Source organism: Lynx rufus, unplaced genomic scaffold, assembly GCF_022079265.1.
Source record: "Lynx rufus isolate CCGP_SWC_20201006 ecotype Redwood Valley unplaced genomic scaffold, mLynRuf1.p SCAF_4, whole genome shotgun sequence".
Taxonomy (NCBI): domain Eukaryota; kingdom Metazoa; phylum Chordata; class Mammalia; order Carnivora; family Felidae; genus Lynx; species Lynx rufus.
In genome coordinates this window covers 54134414-54147944 of record NW_025814856.1, presented here as the reverse complement: position 1 = coordinate 54147944, position 13531 = coordinate 54134414, and the positions used below count along the sequence as shown (strand labels likewise).

At 39.9% G+C, this 13531-nt stretch overlaps 1 protein-coding gene across 1 annotated transcript in view; it reads left to right on the top strand.

The window, feature by feature from the left end:
- Positions 1–13531, top strand: part of TMCC1 (transmembrane and coiled-coil domain family 1) — a 191412-nt gene that overhangs the window by 173140 nt on the left and 4741 nt on the right. The window contains exon 3 of the mRNA XM_047095890.1: positions 11306–11441. Coding sequence (XP_046951846.1) covers positions 11306–11441 — 136 coding nt within the window. The remainder of the gene's footprint in view (positions 1–11305; positions 11442–13531) is intronic.

Below are 13531 nucleotides of genomic sequence, written 5' to 3'. Positions count from 1 at the left end.
ATTCTATGCTTTTTACTTTCCAACTAAAGACTAGTTCAGTGTTCCCTAGCCTCTTTTCAGGCTTCAACACAAATGAGGTAACAAAAAGTGAGGACAAGACATCTACTTTCCCTAATTCAGCCACGAATGTATTCAAGTTGCCACTACAGGTCATACCCTTACCCTACCTATGTGTCTTTTTTCTGGTCAAACACTGGCAGCAGCTACCTCAGATCCCTGTTGGTGTTAGCACCGGCACCTCGTTCTTCCTGTTTCTCTTAATACCTGCTCTACAAGATTTTCAGCCATCCTGTCCTAGTGACCTGTTGCCCAACTAGAGAAGCACCAGTAGCTCTCAGAGATGGCTCTGAACTTTTGAGCCACACCCAAAGAGTGATGCACTAGGTGAAGCATTCCCAGCCTGACACTCATCCAGTTCCTCATTCATCAGGAATTTGACCCAAAAGAGCACCAGGTTATCTTTGATCTAAGAAGATGACTACTGTGTGTACTAATCCAATGGCTGAAATACTTTATCAATTTATATATTATTTATTGTTTACAACAAAATCTACATGTGTTTTTTATATTTTGTAAATAGAGCAGATTTTACTTCAGGGGGAGGTGGATTTCATCTGCCAAAATATGACATAACCTACATTTTAAAAAGATCTTACAGTCTTAAGGCTTTCTGTTTGCTAATAGTTGAACTCAAACCGTATTGAAATTTTCTTTGAGTTGTAGTCATGATTTCAGAAGAACTTTTGAGTAAAAAGTCTCAAAATGAGATTATTAATCTCATTCTTTGTGTTTAAACTGAAGTCTCATGGAAAACACAGGCCAGTCAAAATCATACACTTGGATCAAGAATTGCCTCTCCTTTCATGTCCAGAGAGCTCTAACTGGTGTCATATCAAGAGGTTAAAATCCCTTACAGAGAGTTCTTGATTTTAAAAAATCACATTTATAAAAGGCTGTACACAGTTTACCTTCCCTTCCCCTCTCCACCTCAGTCTTTGATATTAATATTTAATTAAAGGACAGAGGTGTTCTTTCTATGAATTCCCTAGAGATCCAAGTTCCTTGTTTTAGGATTTTGGTAGGAAGTAAACACTAGCAAGTAAAGCAAAAGAGATTATAATATTAATAATGAGAGTAGTGGGAACTGTAGTAATAGATGTTTTCTTCCTTTTGTTGTTGTTTAGATTTTGCATTTGATTAGTCGTATAGGAACAATAAGTTTTTTAAAAGGCAACAGTAAACTCTAAAAAGAGGAAGCATGAACTGAGTGGTTCAGATTCTCAGTACAACTCACTAACCTAACAAGGGGAAGTTACTGCATCTTAGTCTCCCATTCCTTAATTACAAATTAAAGTACCTCCTAGGGACAAAGGAGGTAAGGATTAAGGTAGAAATGTCTTCATGAATCAGAGGCAGATGCCACACATAAAAAGGCATGGGGAGGTGGAGGTGTGTAGTTATTGTTATTACTGGTGCTAGTGTTTTGATGTTTTGATGCTTACAGTGATTAACTAGATGTAGACTGAACCCTAAATTCCTCCCCTGCTTGCACTCCTCCACCCAAAATGACACCACATCATCTTTACTGGGCTCTTTGTGTTAGCCTGATTTCAGACCATAATTTCACATATAGGTTATGTAAGCCACATAAAAATGACTGATGGCACTGAAAAATGTTTGACTGCAAATTACTATGCCTGATCAAGTTTGTGCTTTCAAATTGTGGGTTGTGAGGTTGTGAAAAAAGCTGAGGAACAAACTTCCATGACCTGGGTGAACAAATCAGCAAAAGTGTTTTAGCAGTGACAGGCCCATTAAAGTTCTTTCAAGGTGCTGAAGCAACCTAGGAGACCTGCATTCCAAGACACCCAGGGCATCTTGCCAACCTCTTTGTTCATAGCATTTTACAAAAGCCCCAGAGTTTATGGCTTTCTTGGTTTCCTCCCTGATGTTTCCTGCAGATCGGAGGTGCTTAACTATGGTAACCCAAACACAACTGTGTGAGTGTAAAGGCACCTGGCTGGCTTAATAGAGCATGTGACTCATGATCTCAGGGTCATGAGTTTGAGCCCCACGTTGAGGATAGAGCCTACTTTAAAAAAAAAATTGTGCAGGGTGCCTGGGTGGCTTAGTCAGTTAAGCATCCAACTCTTGATTTCCGCTCAGGTCATGATCTCATGGTTTGTGGGATCAAACCCCATCATGGGCTCTGCACTAACAGTGAAGAGCCTGCTTGGGATTCTCTCTTTCCCTCTCTCTCTCCCTGCCCCTCCCCTGCTCATGTGTTCTCTCTCTCCCTCAAAAAATAAACAAACATGAGGGGGGCCTGGGTGGCCCTGTCGGTTAAGCATCTGACTTTGGCTCAGGTCATGATCTCACAGTTTGTGAGTTTCAGCCCTGCATCAGGTGAGCTTGAACCTCCTTCGGGTGAGCTCGAGTCCCACTCCTGGCTCCACACTCTGTCTCCCTCTCTTTCTGCATTTTGTGGGATTCTCTCTCTCTACTCCTCACACATGCTCTCTCTCTCAAAAATAAGTAAGTAAATAAATAAATAAAGGTTTCTTATTAAAAATAAATAACATGAAAAAATTTTAATTAGAAAAAACTGTAAGTGTAAATAGGATTTCAGCCACATATTAACAGCTGTGACTTTTCTGTTCTTTCAGAAAGTCCTCATTCTCCAGGTAATTATTATGACTTGAAGAGGGAAGCAACTGCTAGTAGTTATTAGTTGGTGAATTAATGCAGCTGTTTCAAGTGGACTCATTGTGGGTCTTGCTTCACCCTTGAATTCTGCAGCTTTGTGTCACCTTGGCAAGTCTCCTAACCTGTTGGTTGTTCTGTTTTCATCTGTGGGGACATGGAGCTCATTCTACTTACCCAAATGCTACTTTGCTATTTAACTAATTGTTAATAAAGTACTGTCTGTGGGAACAGTAGTATATTTTCATACTTGGGAAGACTCTCAGCTTGAGGAGATCTTGCTATTAATTTCTCATGTAACCATGAGTAAATTGTTCCATCTCTGAAGGACTTTATTTTTTACAAGGTTATGGTGAGGATTAACCATTTCTACTCGACTCTTTTTAGGGATTTGCAAAGATCAGTTGAAACTTACTTGAGATACTTTCCCTCTCACACGTACAAAACAGATGTCTTGAAAGAAAGATAGGTAGGACAGTTTCATCAATTTAAAGGAAAGCTTGGAATAGTCCAGTGAATGGACTTGGTTATCTGGCAAACTTGAGTCAGGGAGATAGCAGGAACCCATTTGTATGTTTGTGCTGGCCCTCCTGATGATGAAATAAGAGAGGCGTGTGCCTCTCTTCTTCTTCTTGAAAAGGACAGAATGTGTACCCAGAAACCCTTTTGTGTGATGTCATAGGAAAAACTCTGAATATCCTGGAACAGTGAAAACTTCTAAAAATGTAAATTGAGAATGTGTTGATAGATGAAGAAATGGAGGGTTAGAGGAGAGAAAAAAATCAGAAATAGGAAGCCTTGAACAGTAGAGCCACAGAGCACTTGAGAGAGACTGCATGGCAATCAACAAGCAGTCCTGTTGAACTTCCTCACTAGGAATTGTTGGAGGGAGCTGGGAGGATTATAAGACAAAAATGAAACCAAATGTATATCTGTGATCTTTCCCACAGAGCTCCTTTTTTGTGTAGGGCATTTGACCTCTAACTCTTGTTCAGTCTTCACAGTTGCCCTTTGGAGTAGGTAGGTTGCCTCTTCCACACTGGTGAGTTGCAGAGCCGGGGTTTGAATCCAAAACCCAGTCTGAGCAGATCCATCAGCTGGTACAAATTGCATACAGATTGCATATAAACAGAAGTACAAAGAGGGCACAAAGTGGGAGGAGTGAAGACAGAGAGCCTTCAGATATAATATGAGATGAACCAAATCCAGTCAGAAAATGGCTTCCAGAACCTTTGACATGTTGGTGACCATTGTATGATAAACATTGGCTTATAATAATGTTCAAGAGTGTTGGTAGGGGCGCCTGGGTAGTTCAGTTGGTTTGGCATCCAACTACTGATTTCGGCTCAGGTCATCATCTCACAGTTTGTGGGATTGAATCCCGCCTCAGGTTCTGTGCTGACAACACAGAGCCTGCTTAGGATTCTCTTTCTACCTCCGTCTCTCTCTGCCCCTTTCCCACTGGTGCTGTCTCACTGGCTCTCTCTCACAAAATAAAGAAATAAATGTTTTTAAAAAAAGAGTGTCGGGAACAAGTGCTAAGGACTTTTGCATATACTCTATGATTCACATACAGTATTACATATTTATATATAGTGTTATATAATTACAGAATTTCTATCTTACATACAGATAAAAATGTGAGGGGCAGCCTAAGGTGTTATTAATAAATCATCTTAGCAATTCACAAGTGAAAGTATCCAAAACCTATTTTATCACAACCCAAGCCATCAATCATACAGCCCAAAGAGGAACCTGAAAGAGATACATGCAGGAGGGAACTCCATAAAATACTTTGAAACGAAAGTTGCTTATGGCACAAGGAAATCCAGTTTATGAAAGAAACTCAGTGTGAAATGGACCAAACAAATAAGAGACTTATACTGGCAGAAAACAATGCAACAATACCTTCAAAGTGCTAGGGAAGAATAACTGTGATCTTAGAATGCTGTCCACCTAATTTATTTTTTAAGAAAGTGAAATTAAGACACTTTCAGACATGTGTAGACAAAGATTACCATTCACAGAAACCTTTGCTGAAAGAAATACTAAAGGATATGCTTCAAGGGCGGAAGGACCTCAATGGGTGAAAGACGTCAGTAAAGCATGTACTAATTTAAGTACAGACTTTAAAAATATATATATATATATTTATATTTATATATATATATATATATATATGTATATACATACATACATACATACACTAAAAAATCTAAATTTCTTACATCAATTTGGATCTAAAATTCTGGAAAAGAATGTGGGATGCAAGGGTTGCATTTCAAAGGAATATTAAAGAGTGTTGGAGCGCCTGGCTGGCTCAGTTTGTGGAGCACACGACTCTTGATCTCAGAGTTGAGTTCAAGCCCCACATTGGGTATAGAAATTACTTAAAAGCTAAAAAAAAGTATTAAAACTTTGAAGGAAGAAACATTTTGTACCCTAATCTGCCTGTCACTTGCCACTTGGCAAATTTCTGTTTACTTTATCTTTGTCCCCTTCAATCAATGATGGGTGCTCCCACTCCTAGGAATTTACCCAAGGGATACAGGAGTACTGATGCATAGGGGCACTTGTACCCCAATGTTTATAGTAGCACTCTCAACAATAGCCAAATTACGGAAAGAGCCTAAATGTCCATCAACTGATGAATAGATAAAGAAATTGTGGTTTATATACACAATGGAGTACTACGTGGCAATGAGAAAGAATGAAATATGGCCCTTTGTAGCAACGTGGATGGAACTGGAGAGTGTTATGCTAAGTGAAATAAGCCATACAGAGAAAGACAGATACCATATGTTTTCACTCTTATGTGGATCCTGAGAAACTTAACAGAAACCCATGGGGGAGGGGGAGGGAAAAAAAAAAAAAAGAGGTTAGAGTGGGAGAGAGCCAAAGCATAAGAGACTCTTAAAAACTGAGAACAAACTGAGGGTTGATGGGGGGGTGGGAGGGAGGGGAGGGTGGGTGATGGGTATTGAGGAGGGCACCTTTTGGGATGAGCACTGGGTGTTGTATGGAAACCAATTTGACAGTAAATTTCATATATTGAAAAAAAAATGATGGGTGCTCCCAGAAACATTAGGATAAATAAAACATAAATGTGAATGCATTTTACTTTTCAACTAGGTGTGTAGATATGGGGCTCCTAAACAGTAGATGAAATGACTGAATAGGCTAACTTAAACCTTCATCCACCACCGTGGCCTTCCTACCGCCGACTGTTCACAGGAGCCAGAAGGCTCTCATGATTCTTACCTCATCTTCTCACCTGACCTTTTATATTGTACAAAAAAGTGTATGTTGCCCTAGCAAGGACAGTTCCCAGGTTTGGGGCTGGGATATTCTCTAGCAGCAGTCTGTGAGCTCTGGCTTGGCCTTGCCCTGTCTTGGCCACTGTATCTTCACCCAGAATTAAGATAGTAGAAGACAAGCATATCTTTACAAATGGCATGTGGAAAGAAAGAGCACTGACAGAAACCACTGTCAGCGGAATGAATTAAAAATGATACTTGGGGCGCCTGAGTGGCTCATTCGGTTAGGCATCTGACTTCAGCTCAGGTTTGATCTTACCATTTATGAGTTTGAGCCCCACGTCAGGCTCTGTGCTGACAGCTCAGAGTCTGGAGCCTGCTTCAAATTCTGTGTCTCCCTCTCTCTCTGACCTTTCCCCCTTCACACTCTGTCTCTCTCTGTCTCAAAAATAAATAAACATTAAAAAAATTAAAAAAAAAAAACAGTACTGACGAGTGACTTGTGCTTTCCGTGTGATGCCCCTACTTTCCTTGCCCTGTTTAGCCTCTTCCTTGTATTTAATTAAACTAGCCCTTTTTTACACCGCCTCCCCCCCCCCCCCCCGCCACCCCACCACCAAATAATACTGACAGATACAAGAGCAGTCAAGACTTTACCAGGGATTTGTTTTATACAAGTATATCGGGAACTATTTCCTCTTGCTGAATGGAGGTATCAGGGGTAATACAGGTATGGGAGTAGCTTGCTTTTTGCGACTCTAAAGACTGTGGGGTGAGAATTACAAGTAGCTAGGGGTTTTGGCTCAGTTTTAAAAAGAACTTCTCTAATGGGGAAAAAATGCCTTAAGATTAATGAAACCCTGCTACTGGAGGTATTCAAGGAGAGATTGCTTGTCAGGGATGTTATAGAAATAATTCCTCAATTGAAAGAGATTTAACTAGATTTCTAAGATCTTTTCTAACCCCCAGAGTTTAAGATTCTTTCTAGTAAGGTAACCTATTTTTATCTTTCAACAACTCTAGAGGGGTAGGGAGGTACATGAAATAGTGATAATCTTAGAGACATGTAAAATTGAGTGTGAGATATTTATTGATGTGGACTGCAATGAGCCTAAAATGAGATTAAGGCCATGAATCAGTCACCACAGGAAATATTTGGCTGGCTAAAAAGGTTTTCAAATTATGCATGAATTCCTTTCAGGGAGCATGTTTTCAAGTGATGCCTTCTTTAATAAGTAGAAACATTTTCAGGGATGCCTGGGTGGCTCAGTCGGTTAGGCATCAGACTTTTGATTTCAGCTCAGGTCATAATCTCATGGTTCATGGATTCAAGCCCCGCATTGAGCTCCACACTGACTGCGCAGAGCCTGCTTGGGATTGTCTCTCTCTTCCTCTCTCTGTGCCCCTGCCCTGCTTGCCTACTCTCTCTCTCTCTCCCAAAATAAGTAAATAAACATTAAAAAAATAAGTAGAAACATTTTCAAAAAGGCCATTATATTCCTTGGTAAAACTGTGAAGACAGAAAGGAGAAAACTGGACATTTTTTAATGACCTCTCCATGCTCAAATGAGTATAAAAGATTAAGATTATTACCATCATTTTATAGGTGAAGGAACTTGCTCAGAAAAGTGAGCTAACCTAACTAGGACCATATAGCTTATGAGATGCAGACCTAAGACTCAAACCCAAGTTTTCCTGGCTGTCATACCTGTAATCACTTTTCCCCAGTGTTTATTATAACTGGCATCTTTGACTTAGTATAATGTTTTCAAGACTCATCCATATTGTAGCATGTGTCATTACTTAATTTTTATTTCCAAATAATACTCCATTGTGTGGTTACACCACATTTTATCCATTCAGTTGATGGACATTTTGTTCTTTCTACTTTTTGGCCATGAAGAATAATGTTGTTGTGAATGTTTGTGTATACCTAAGAAGGTAGAAATAGGTTTTCATCTCTCTTCAGTGTATACCTGGAGTGGAATTGCTGGGTCTTATGGTAATTCTGTGTTTAACTTTTTAAGGAACTGCCAAACTGTTTTCCAAAGCTGATGCACCATTTACATTCCCACCAGCTCTGTGAGAGTTCAGATTTCTCTACATCCTCCCCAGCATTTGTTGTTATTCTCTTTTTGACTCTGGGTTTATAGCGTTTTTATTACACTCCTCCTTCCATTGACTCCACCTTGACATCAGGCTCCAAACAATCATGTCATTGTAGCTGAGTCTAGCTCCTGTATGGCAATGTAATTTGGATCAGCTATAGACCTGACTCAGATTTCTTACCTACAAAGGGAGTTTAGCTCATCTGGGCTTCTTGAGTCATTTCGAAGTGGCATCACAGTGTAAAAGGTTAAGAACTTGGGTTTAAAATCAAAGAACATGGATTCGAATCTTTGCTCCCTACTTAATTTCTGTATTCCCTTAGGCAAGTCACTTTACCTCTCTGAGCTTTGTTTCCTTATCTGTAAAGTGAAGATAATACCTACTGCCTTCTTGGGTTTTACAAATGAATTTGGATATATAGTAGGCACTGAATAAATGGCAGCTGCTGCTGTTACTTTTTATTCTGTTCTAATGGTATGTGTGAGCCATGTTTAATATCAAATAAGATTCTCCAACATTCCTGAAAGGCCTAAAGAACTATACAATTACGAAACACATGCCAAAAGATGTCACATGGGTCTGTTTTTATCAGCAGACTTGTTGCCACCACGGCCATGCTCCCCTCCCTGCCGCCCAACATCATTCTTTGGCTTAGGAGGGTTATTTGCTGCTAGGCCCAGCCCTTCCCTTAAATCTCAAAGGACTGGTAACTTTGCAGCAATCCTTTTTTTGTTTATTTACATTCATTTTTGAGAGACAGAGAGAGAGTGCAAGCAGGGGAGGGGCAGAGAGAGAGAGACACAGATTCCAAAGCAGGCTCTAGGTTCTGAGCTGTCAGCACAGAGCCTAATGGCAGGGCTTGAACCCATGAACTGTGAGATCATGACCTGAGCCAAAGTCGGACGCTTAACTGATTGAGCCACCCAGACGCCCCTGGAGCACTCCTTTTATAAAGTCTCTTTCCCATCTCTGGTGAGGAAAGAGAACGATGAAATAATCAAACACTAAAAACACTACAGAGCAGTGAGCTAAGATAAGATGAGCCTGTAAAGGCAATAGTATATCAACGTAATCTTATGGCCCTTGGTGGACTTAAAATATGGTAGAAAATCAGTTCTGGAGGTGGTGCCTGTTTCTGAAAACATGCCTTGGGCAGCAGATGAAGTGAAAAGGCAGTCACAGAGAATGTTGGCCCTAGTTACAGGTAAAGGTTGGAAACACTTTCTGATCTGTCCCATCACATTAGTAACAGAATTTTGGTGTGAAAGCAGGCAATACAAATGCCTATCCAAGGTAAAGGAGAACTCAGTAGGATTCAGTAATACTGAATAAAAAGGGTAATAAAATAATAAGTAATAAAGGGTGAAAAAAAAGTAAAAAAGGGGAAAAACTAATAAATTAAAATATAAGTAATAAAAAGTGTTGGCTGTGCCTTTTTTAAAAAAATCCTCATTTCTTAGAGAAAGAATGGAGTTTAGGATGTAATTATGTATGATACAGATTATTGGAAGGGAGAATATCAGTGATGCTGCAACATGAGTTACCTTAAACTGAAAACTTCTGTGTATTCCTTAAAAGTTTGTGTACTATATATGGGGTTAAAAATAAGGAAAGGGCAAGGTAGTTTTAAGCGTCTGAGTTCGGGCATTTTTATTTTTTTAATACAAAGCCCTCTGAGGCTTCTATGCTAATGTTGGGTGTGTGCTTGCCCAAGTAGCATTCAGGGGTAGTGTATTCTGTTGGGCTGAGCCCTCTGCCTATCAGAGAAGCTTACATTTTATTCACCATAACCTAGAATGTATTTCTTGTTACCTTTCAAGTCTTTTTTAATGGTTAGTTTTCAACTGTCCTTCTACCTACGTAGCTCTTTGTTTGGTTCCTGGGATTTTCAGACACAACCTACCCCAGTCTGTCCTGTTCACCTCTACATAACCCATTTTCCTAAAACACTGTGTTCATGTCACCCTTCCCCAATCAGCAATCTGCTTTGGGCCCATTTACTATCTGTTCCAGAATTCCAACTCCCATGCCTACCTTTTACGGCCAGATTTCCCTTTTCTCTCCAACATAGATCCATCATTCCAATTATCCTGTACATTTCTACCTCCTGCCCTTTACCCATGTTCTTTTTCCACCTAAAATCTTTGATCTTGTCCTTTAAACATGTTTCAATCCTACTGGTCCTTAGGTGCCCAGCCCAGGTTCCATCTTTATATAAATAACCTTCTCATAGGTAGTCCTAAGTGCTAGAGATACAAGATGAAGAAAAGGACCTGTTCCCAAGGAACCTCATCTCCCTCCATTCTGTTTTTTTCTCAGCTGTAGCCACACAGGCCTGCTTTGTGTCCCCCAAACCTGCCAAGCTAGTTCCCATCTTGAGAACTTGATACCTACTATTCCTTCTGCTTTGAGATACTCCTCCCCCCACATCTTTATAAGTCCATTCATATCATCATTCAAGTTTCACCTCTCATTGCTGGAGAGTGCCGAGCAGGAAAGAGTTCTTCTCTGACATTCCAGCTTAACCTACCATCAGGCACTCTGTCGTATACCCTTACTGACTACGTTTTACTTACCCATACCTGCAATTGTCTTGTTTTTTCTGCCTCACCTCCCTCCCCCACCACACACCTTAGCATGTAAATTACTGAAGGTAGGCATTCTGTGTTGCTTACCACAGTATACCTGGTACACATCAGACTCTCAGTAAGTATTTGTTGACTAAGATGACCTAGACGCTGTGCTTGGCCATGGGGATGATAGGTCCTGAATCATGAATATCCAGGTGAGTGACTTACCCAGTATAGAATAAGCTACTGGTGACTGCTAGAAGGTCATTTTCCATTTATGTGCTGTTTATCTTGTGATGAGACCTGCTTAATTGTCCTCTATTTTTTGCCTCTCCCCTCTGCTGCTCAGAGCAGAGTAAGAACTGCCTCATTTATTATGAATATGCTCAAAGCTAACCAGGGCTGCTGGCATCGCTGCAAATACTGTGTGTTGAGAAGATTGTGGAAAAACCATGTTGCTGCTATGATACGGCCTTGTGACAAGCTGTCCATTCCAGGGACTGAGAACTGAACCCACTAGCATGCCTTGTTAGCCCAGGCCACTGACTTAATTTTTCTGTGCTTTTGTTTTCTTCCTTTGCAGAAAGGATTTGGGGGATGGGATGTGAGAGTAATACCAGGAAAAATACAGAATGCATAAAATTCTAACTTTTCCCCCATTCTTAGATGTGAACGATTAGAAGAACAACTAAATGACCTAACAGAGCTCCACCAGAATGAAATCTTAAACTTGAAGCAGGAATTGGCCAGCATGGAAGAGAAAATCGCATATCAGTCCTATGAACGGGCCCGGGACATCCAGGTTAGCATGAAGGATCACATGTAAAAGCATAAGACTAACAAAAAGTAGAATGGTGGTTGGCAGGGGCTGGGATTGAAGGAAATGAGGGGTGCTTGTGTAATGAGTATAGATGAAAAGAGCTATGGAGGTGGATGGTGGTGATGGCAGCATGACATTATGAATGGATTTACTACCATTCAGCTGTACCCTTAAAAATGGTTAAGGTGGTAGATTTTATGTTCTATGTCTTTTACCACAATAAAAAAAAAAAGAAGAAAAAGGAATGAAATACTGATGGATAAATGTAGAAAACATTAAGTTCAGTGGGAAAAAAAGCCAGTCACAAAAGGCCACATATTACGTGATTCCATTTACATGAAATGTCCAGAATAGGCTATGGAGACAGAAAGTAGATCAGTGGTTGACAGGGGCTACAGGGAGTGGGGAAAGGGAGTAACAGGGATAGGGGATTTCTTTTGGGGGTGATGAAAATGTTCTAGAATTTGATAGTAGTGATGGTTGTACAACATTATCAATTTACTAAATGACCCTGAATTGTACACTTTAAAATGATTAAAATTAAATGATAAATTTAATGTTAGGTGTATTTTACCATAGTATTTGAAAAGTTCAGGAAAAAAGATGCAGAACATAGAATATCAGGAGGAGGTTATATTAACTGTAATTTACCTATTCTTGAAATGAGGTACATTTCTCAAAAGTCTATACCATTTAGGGGTGGTATGCTTGCTTGAGTTCTTAGGAAATGTTCTGAGGTCTCAGTATATAGAAGATTACATGCATTATTACATCTGTTGGCTCCTGCTTCAGGAGCTGCTCTGACAAGATTCATGGCCATCTTGTCTGTCTTCTTCTATAAAAAGGGCTTTTGTCCTAGTTGCCAAACCCAAGCCTTTTACAGGCACATTGCCAAGCAGTTTGTGAGAATAACACATGAGGCAGTAATGTTTAAGGTTACTAGCCCTCTAGTGTATGCTGTGAAGAAATAGAATATGTAACTTTTTCTTATCTTGGGAGGTATTTCTAGGGGAACAGTTGCTGATTTCATATGAAAGCATCTTGAAATAAGCTCGTCTTAGAGAAGGGAAGTGGTCCAGGAATCTTTTTTACAGCCCAAACGAATCAAGAGAATGTCTAGATCATTTGCCCAGCTGCCACTTCTCCAGACTTCAGAATTCTGTTCATGTTTTAGTTTTTTTCCCGTGATCATTCTGGGCTGGGTAGTATTCATTGACTGTCCATTCACTAGCTTGCTTCAGCCTGAAGTTGCCTAGCCTTCACCTCAAGTCCTGGGAAACCAGGACGCACTGAAACCAAGACCAGAAAAACCTCGGGCTCCCACCATTACTGAACTTTACAGGATACCTGACCTTAGCTAAGGAGATAGGTTCTGTCCTCTGAACGTTGTGGGTAAATTTCATATAAACTCATGCTTGAAAGGAACCTTTTACTTAAGATATTTGGTCTACTGCTTGAGCATAGTGCCCTCTCTTAAAGAGATCAACGTAAAAGGGGGGAAGTGTACTCTTTTTAGGGAGATGGATCAGAGTGCCCTTTACACTGATGTCTGTGGTTTGCTTAACTTGGAAAACACCAGATAGTGTGTACAAGGATGTTCAGAGGATGTTCACATTATAGTTGTTACGGTAGAAAAGTTGGAAATAACCTAAATCTCTCCAGTTGGGAACTGGCTGAATAAACTATGAAATACCTACCCTACTATAAAATGCTACATAGCAGTTAAAAAGAATGAGGTACATCTCTACACATTGACAGGGAAAGGATCACCAGGACCCACACTGTTGAGTAAAAGAACAAGTTATGAATTAGTTGCCATACTGTGATACTATTTATATTAAGATAGAAAGTCAAAAAATAATTCCATACGTTTCCCTAGGCTTAAATACGTATGCATTTAAATATAAGTGAAAGGATGAACACATTAAATTGACAGTGTTACTTTAAGACTAGGACCTGGATTTGAGGAAAGTATCAAGAGGAACTATGTATCCTATTTGAAATGTTTTATGTGGCACAACTATGCAACTTAAATTTGTGATTTTTAAATGGAAAAAAAAAAAGCCAATTGT